The sequence below is a fragment of the Psittacula echo genome (genome assembly GCF_963264785.1).
Source record: "Psittacula echo genome assembly, chromosome: 3".
Lineage (NCBI taxonomy): Eukaryota > Metazoa > Chordata > Aves > Psittaciformes > Psittacidae > Psittacula > Psittacula echo.
Window position 1 is genome coordinate 113,834,237 of NC_137736.1, and position 8,767 is coordinate 113,843,003.

Here is an 8,767-nt window from a genome sequence, read left to right on the forward strand (position 1 = left end):
CTTCTGGAGGAAGGAACAACTACACGCATTTAAATGTCTTATCTAATGACTTCAATCCAAATTGAATAAAGCAAATTATTACATGGAAAATTTTGAGAAATCCACATGTATCTGTTAGCTGGAGGAAAGAGAGACCTGTTCATTGGCCAAAGGAGAAGACAAATTAAAAAATGGAGGATGTCGGAACTAACACAGGTATTTTACAGGAAGGTCATTACTCTGGTGGTTTATTGCTCAAGATTATTATTGCAAAAACTTATCTCTATATTTACATCTTTTTTCCACACAATGTCCCAATTAAATTTCTGTAAATACAAAGTCATTAAATGCAAAGCGATTCTAGATACTGTAAGAAGATGGTAAACCCCCAAGTTGAAATACGTTGTTTGATTGCATAATTCCTAGTAACTTGGATGTGTTAGTTCTCATTGCATTGTTTCTGCTGAATTTGAATATCTAATCCCTTCCTCAGGTCTTTCATCCACTAGAACAGTGGGATGTGAGTTAGATCCTGCTGGGAAATAGCTCTATGCACATTGATCCAGCCAAACAGGAGGGAAGAATTGGATTGACCCTCTCCAGGGATGGGCTGATCCAGTGCCCCAGTAGGATCTCGGTGCCCAAGCAGGGATGACTCAAGATTTTTACCCTCACACAGCCTGCAAAAGGGATATGTAGCCCTGGAATCCAGGTGCCAGAGGACTCCTTCAAAGAGAGCCTATTCAGGTGTAAGATTTATGCAAACAGAGTGCAGAAGCCATAGAGTTACCTGCAAAATTCACACAGCTAAAGCTGAAAATCAGCATCTGTTTCCTTTTGATAATGAAATTAAAATTCTTTTCACAGAAAGTTTTTTATTGTAATTCAAGCCCAAAGTTCATCAAAACCCTCCTCTCTTTTTTGGAAAAAAAAAAAAAAACAAAAACAAACAAACACAAACAAAACAAAAACAAAACAAAACAAACAAATTAACTGGGGAAAAAAAAGAAAAAGGAGGGGAGTTGACAAATTCCCAGCAGAAAATAAGATGGAGCATGACACCTGTCCTTTCTCAGCAAGCTCTTGTGTTTAAATTCTCCTTTTCAGTTTTGCCCATGGCCTGGTTAAAGATACATGTGTGTTGCACAATAATCTGTCAACTGGAATGGTGCTCTGGTGGCTTTCAAATTCCTCTTGTGTAATATGAGGAAATAATCAGTACCATATGCTAGAGTCATGGAGTTCAAAGTGGTTTAAACACATCCTCAACTCCTGCCTCCCACACCCGGGTCCAGATCCTGCTTTACTGCCACAGTCAGACATACTAGTCAGCTCTTGAGGAAGATGAACCTCCCTCTGACAGTAAACCAGCTTTTTTTCATTAAGCTTTAAAATTTGGACATTGATGGATTTTCTGTAAGCCTACCTAAATGTACAGAAATGATTACACGGTGGATATCTGGGCTGTTTTCAGTATCAGGTGGAAGCATCATTCCTTTAGCAATTGTTTCAGACGCTACTGTGTAATGCAGTCCTCTCCTGTGTAATTCAGCAGTGTTTTGGTGTAGATCATCTCTCTGAAATCAAAGTCTCTCTGAAATCAAATGTCAGTCAGAAGTACATTGGACTTAAGCTAGTAACCCACAGACTTTTCCACACATGGTCAGCTATACCCATACAAGCTGTCTTATTGTGAGAAACAGTAATGGTGTTTTCCCATTTATGTGCTTTTCCTTTTAGATTAAAAGTAATATGGCCACAAAACTGCACAGCCTGAAAAAATTCACAAGCCAGCCTGTGGACTGGTGTTTCCAGTCCTCAAACACTATCACTTCTAGTGGGGGTTGGTGGACTGAGGCCAAGACCAGTCTTGCTACCAGAGGACCAGGGAGGTTGTGGCTGCCATGCTCAGCTGCCAGTGCTTCATGGACACTGTCAGATTGCACTGGTACAGCGAGAGGTAGAAGACAGGACAAGGGGTAACGGGTTCAAACTTAAACAGAGGAAGTTTAGATTGGATATAAGGAAGAAATTCTTTCCTGAGAGGGTGGTGAGGCACTGGAATGGGTTGCCCAGGAAGGTTGTGAATGCTCCATCCTTGGCGGTGTTCAAGGCCAGGTTGGTTGAGGCCTTGGGTGACATGGTCTAGTTTGAGGTGTCCCTGCCCATGGCAGGGGGGTTGGAACTAGATGATCTTAAGGTCATTTCCAACCCTAACTATTCTATGATTCTATGATTCTATTATCTTCACCTTTGTTAGGATAAACTCCTCTCTTTTCTCCTGAGGGCTTTCACCTGTTCTTGTAAATTATGTTCTATATCTAGTTCTCCATTGTAAAAAGACTCTCCTGAAAGGCCAACTCATTTGGGAAGAAAGGGACAAAGGCTTCCCATGGCTTCCTGTTTCTAGAGGGCATATTTAAAGAGCTCTCTTCTTAACCATGTAAAACCAGCAGAAACCTCTTTAACTTCACTGAACTGGATTTCCTGCAGCATAGGATAACTCACAAGAGAATTTTGATTAGAAAAAAATACCTGGACAGTGTTGTGCATGCTTCCTAGGAAATACCAGTAGTTTCAGTGAGATAGTGCCTTTATCCATCTCATCTCTGCCTGTGCATCAATTAATACAGGCAGGCTGTCTGGCCAACTGGCTGTTACAGAATGTGTTTGTGTATAAGGAACTTGGAAGAAGCCAGTGATTATACAGTAACTGTATTGATGAAGTTACAGAAAGTGAACTTCCCTATGACCTTGTGGTTTCACTGCCGGAATAATATGAAAAGATTGAGCCAAAGCTGTCTTCTAGCTGCGACATGATACCAACAGGGAAGTCAAATTAAAGATTTGTTTAACATGCTTTCATTTACTTCTTAGAATAGTGATGACATACCATTAACACCACCAAAAAGTGAGTCACATGTAACTGCCTCTTGGAGCTATCAGGATCTATATAAGCAATTTAGCTGTGGTCTTGGGAGACAGAAGGTCAAACCCTTTCTGCTATAGCAAGGCTCCTTGGCAAGCTGGGCACTATGCAATATGTCCTTCTCTGTGCTGCCATCCTCCTACCTGAGAGTCTTGCTTTTCCAGCACAACTTCAACCAGAGTCACAGAGCAACAAAGACTTTGATAATGTAAAGGTATGTTATTAAGGGGGCAATGTAACTGTATTGTGAATAACCTGATTTTTGATTCAGCTTCTACATTCCTTTCCTGTCTGTTTATATTATCTTCTTAAGTTACCACAACAGTTTTTGCAGAGGTGACATGAAAAAATTTAAACTTATTGACTAGCTTAGACATCCCCTCCCCTAAGTCTAACTTACAAAAGAGGTCAAGTTCCAACCGGTAAAGGAGAGCATGTAATTTTTAAGACATTTCAAAAGTATTTATGTAGACTATGTTGGAAGGCTGAGGATCTGAATGCTCAGTAAATTGTATTTACTTAAAAAGATTGCTTCCTTACAGTGTTTCACTACTATTACAATTCTTTTTACATATACTAATCTATACTACAGGGAGAACAGCATTTAGTAAACTGAAATATAACAAAAAAAAAATATCTAAAACTAACCATGACTGCAGGATGACAAAACAATTCAACCAAATGTAAAATGCAATTACCAAAAAGTTCACAGATATACATATTGAATTTTATTTTCCTTTTCTTCTTTCAGGCATATCTTGATAAATTCTTTCCACTTCTCACAAAAACACAAAACCAAAGTTTAGAAGACAGGATTAAAGAAATGCAGAGGTTTTTCCACCTGACTGTAACTGGAAAATTAAATGCAGAAACAGAAGAAACAATTAAACAGCCCAGATGTGGAATCCCCGATATAGCGGATTACAGAACATTTCCTGGAAGTCCAAGATGGAACAAGAGACATTTGACTTACAAGTTAGTGATGTCTCAGGTTTTAAGGGGAAAGGGGTTGCTTTGTATTTAACTATGTGGGTTTCCTTCACACTGTAAGTGACATTAATCTCTTTCCTTTTGCTGCCAGGATTGTCAATTATACACCTGATCTACCCCAAAAGAAAGTGGATGATGCAATTAGAAGGGCTCTCATGGTATGGAGTGATGTGACTCCCCTGCAGTTCCAAAGAGTATACAACAGACAAGCAGACATTGTGATTGCATTTGCACGTCGAGGTGAGAATACCTGTCATTTTTAAGATGCATTGGTCCACATTTAACTCAAAGTAAGTATTTTTATAGACACAGCTTTAAGAAAGAAAAACGAGTTTTGAATTATTCCAAAGTCTGCATGAATTTTATCTTCTCTTCATCTAGCCACTACATTTATAAATTATGATTCACTTTTACTCCTATGAAACCATCAGAAAATCCTTTCAGAGTTAAAGCTATGAAATGGAGGGAGAATTCAGCTCCATGAGAAGACACCTAAATTTAGGTGTTCAAGGCTCTGTGTGCCTTGACAAATAGTGCAAACTAATTGGAACAGAGATGTAAAGCAAATCAGCTGGTCCTGAAGATGCAGCCTCCACAGGCTGGATTTAGGCGGGTTTATTTTGGTCCAGATCTAGTCTGGTTCCCTGGACTAAACAGTCTTTGGCAGCTGCGGTGCATGAAGTTTTGCCACAGAGAGTATCTTCTGGTCAATTTTTTTCCTAGAAGGAACTCCATTGTTGAACTGCAAGATTACAGCAAGGTGCAAGTCAAAGCATGGCAAATGCAGATGATCAGCAGAGGCACTTCAGAAGTTCACCTGGGATCCAGACTAGTACATGAATGTAGCTATGCCTTTCACTTGAGCCTGTCACCTAAACTGACTCAACTTGGTCATACCAAATGCCTACTTCAAGGTTACCTGACTTGTTCTCTAGATCCATTGACAGTATTTACTAGGTCTCTTACTAGGACTGTGAGAGAAGATTAGACACATGGCTTACAAATAGATTACTGCATATAAACACCAAAATGTCACAAGCTTATGCTTCACTGATGGGAAGTATATTATGTTTCCATTAAGAGTCAACTAATGAGACAGTCAAAGAGAGAAAAGATCCTGCAAGCTGGAATGGGTTTTAATCCTTTGTCACACACTACGATTAGGTGTCTCCTCCTATGCTAGCCCTGCCTCAAGGACCATCCACATGGTCTGGGGAAAGGACACAGAATGGCATTTGAGTCCCCAAATACCCCTCGATCAACTCAGAGGCTCACCAAGGGGTACGGGGAAATTTTCACAGCTGGTACAAATATGCCATCCTGTCAGCGCTTGCACTTGAGGCAGGAAACCGTACCATTCCACATGCACTGTGAGAGAAGTAGGTAATAGACCATACCCCAAGGCTGGGGTAAATGAACTTAACTCTTCAGGAACATGGTTATTTATCCAAAATCACTGTCTTTCACTAAAATCAGTACAAGTGAGAATGTCTACAATTAATGTTGCTCAGCACTTTCCAATATTAGAAGCCATTAGGGTGCTTATAATGTTGTCAAGCATTAAGTATTCTGAAATAATCCCTGATTGCTGCCTTAGAACCACATTTCTGACAAAAACTCAGAAAAATATTCAGGTCTTTCTGCAACTTGCAACAGTCTGAATTATCAAATACAAGTTTTGAACTTGAGTCATGAACTTGAAGAGTGTTTCCTAATCCTTGCTCCTCAATTTTACCACTTTGCTGCTATCAAAGGACTTTTTTTAAGGATTGACAATCAACAAAATTAGCACAAGCAAGCAATGTGCTTCAGTTTTCTGAATTTAAACATTACAGCCAATGTAATCTGATTACATGTTTTTCTTCTCAAATGCAGAGCACGGTGATGGATATCCTTTTGATGGAAGAGGTAACACACTAGCTCATGCATTTGCACCTGGAGAAGGGCTTGGTGGAGATGCTCATTTTGATGATGATGAAATATGGTCAGAGTTCAATCAAGGTAAAACCAACATGTGTGTATGAAGGGGAAAGGCAAACATTGTACATCTTGGAAGAACACAGCCATAGAAAATGCCTTCCATAACTCTTCATGTTTTGGTACCATTTCAGTGCCAACATTTCTGTTCTTTTCAGTTACCTTTCGAAGTACTTCTACTTCATTATCATTAGGAGTTACATAATGCCTTTTCTCCATATATTAAATCACTTTCCACAGGCTGCACAGGGACTATGAGCCTCTGCTCTGTACTTACGTTATGAAAAGGCAGAATGACTTGCTTGTAGAAACAAGGTTGCTCAAAACCAGAGTTGAAAAGAGACTCAGGGTCTCTATATGCATATGCAAGGAATCAGTAATGTCTTTATTTAAATATTACAGTTGTACAACAAAGTTCAGGAACAACCAATGAAAACTTCAATGTCAAGGGAATGAAAGATATAAATTCTCCTGCTACTTTGATTCTTTGTATGCTAAAAAGAAATTGCATACTTTTAACAGAACTTTTCTATGCTTCTGTGCTGCAGGAGTTAATTTGTTCCTTGTTGCTGCTCATGAATTCGGCCATTCTTTGGGACTTGCTCATTCAAATGTCCGTGAAGCTCTGATGTACCCTATCTACTCATATGTGAACCCAGCAACCTTCAGGCTTTCAGAGGATGATAGGCGAGGAATTCAGAAGTTATACGGTAAACTCATTATGAGATTTGATTTTCAAGATAAAATTTACTGGGTTACAGGTTTCACTACTCTCCCTGATTGCAAGGGCCTTGTCATATTACCAAAAAGAGAGAAGGGGAACAGACTTAGGAAAAACACATTCCTGTATCCTCCATCCACTATGTTCCTTCTGTAGCATGTCTACAACCAAGAGGTGATGAAGCAGCAGTGCAGCAGCCTGGCACACTGTCTTCCTGCACACCTACATATTGCCAAACAAATCTGTGCACCGCGCTCTACAAACAAGTTGTTTCAGTGAGTGGGACTACTGACAGGGAAATGTAAGATACTGTGTCACTTACCAAGTCAATGGGGCAGTTCAGTGAAGGCAGAAACTACTCAGCAGTAGAAGTGGAGCATAACCAGAGCTGATCACACAGGGTAAACTTTGCCAGGTTTGCTTTTCTATAGGCACCACCTTCCTGAGGGCATGCTAGAGGGATACTAGAATTAAAACACAATTGTCTGCATTATCCACTTCCAGCACACTCTCTTGTTTTGTTCTTCTTTCCCACAGGGAAAAAGTCATCAAACTCTTGAAGAAAATGCTTCAAAAAGACCAAAGAATTCACATCTGGCTGCTTTGGTGTTCCAATTCAATTTTAATTCTGGTTGTTTTGGTGTTCTAAAACTACTTTAATCCTCTAGCTAATTAAAGTAGTAAACTCCTGGACTGCACTTTTTCTCCCTGAATTTTTATATTGATTTATATTGCACTTTATACAATTAAAAAAGCCATGAACTTGTATACTCTGTTGTCTAGTATTTGTTTTTTTCTCTTTTGGAATTTCACTGAGGGATTAAATAACTCCTGCCTGTGTGATAGGCAGAGAAAAAAATATCTTTCTAATCGGCTACTAGCCATTTCTTCCACATGAAACTCAAAGATAAAGTTGCTAGTGCTAAGTGGATATTATTCTCAGGGCACAGGTATCTTGAGCTACGAGAAAAATAGGAAATCCCAGAATAGAGGGTCAGATCCCAGACTGCATTAAAGACTATGAAGAATGGGACTAGGAAACTCCATATCCTGTGTGGCTGCTCGACCAACTTGGGTCAACCTGAGGGACCCTGGAAAGACACAGTGTTGACAGAAAGTACCCTGTTCTTATGACCGAAGTCCCCACAGTGAATACAGCATGAAACAGAGACACACCATGGTCTTCACTGAGGTCCTGTTCCGATTCTATTCACATACATGATCTCTCCTTTGAGAAAAAAAAGCTGCCACGGTCGTACCTCACCCAGCTTTCTAGATGTGGACCGTGCAATATCTGCCTCCATCTAGTGGTAAAACTCGGCAAACTGCGCTGGCTTTACACACTGTGATAAAGTGCAACTTACCTGTCCACAAGCCCACAGCAGTTACTGCTATACATCCCACCATTAGGGTAAATTAGGGGCAAGAGCAAATTTAGCAAGGGTGCTGCTGCCTCATCCATCTCCACTTAATTCTACTGCATTCTGTGTGTTTCTACATGCTCACTCTAGTACACACCTGAGGCCATCTAAGTAGTAGGGCTTGTAGTGATAGGACAAGAGGTAGTATTTTTAAACTGAAAGAGGGTCAACTTAGACTAGATCTAAGGAAGATTTTTTTTACAATAAGGGTGGTAAAACACTGAAACAGGTTGCTCAGAGAGGTGGTAGATATCCCATCCCTGGAAACATTCAAGGCTAGGTTGGACAGGGCTCTGAGCAACCTGGTCTAGCTAAAGAGGGCCTTGCTCACTGCAACAGGTTATAACTAGATGACCTTTAAATGCCCTTTTCAATCCAAACCATTCTCTGATTCTATGATTCTATGTGAGTTAAATAGCATCCTCTTCCATATAGAAGAAATAGGTAATCACATAGTATTTTGGTTTGGTAGGGCTTTGAATTTTTGTTTGCTCATACTACTGTTCTTTAAAATAAAAATGTATTTAAATGCAGCTTTGCTGTTTCAGATAGTACAACAAGCAGCAAATGAACTCTCAGATGCGTTAACATTTCTGATGGGTCCTTTTACCATCCACACGTAAAGGATAAGCTTTACTCCTACTTTTAAAAAGCCGTGGTTACTACCCTATAGAAGCTATGATTGGACTTACCTGGCCATCCAGGTATCCTGAGTCTACTCCATCAAACACAGAGTGATATTCTGAGAGG

General features: G+C 39.9%; 1 protein-coding gene across 1 annotated transcript; it reads left to right on the forward strand.

Moving 5' to 3' along the window:
- Window positions 1-3,014: 3,014 nt before the first annotated feature.
- Window positions 3,015-6,901, forward strand: MMP7 (matrix metallopeptidase 7; the record flags this gene model as incomplete). Its single annotated transcript, XM_080613566.1, has 6 exons — window positions 3,015-3,122; window positions 3,660-3,883; window positions 3,990-4,138; window positions 5,774-5,899; window positions 6,424-6,585; window positions 6,753-6,901. 6 exons carry the CDS (start codon window positions 3,015-3,017, stop codon window positions 6,899-6,901), a joined length of 918 nt encoding a protein of 305 aa, XP_080469692.1.
- Window positions 6,902-8,767: the final 1,866 nt, after the last annotated feature.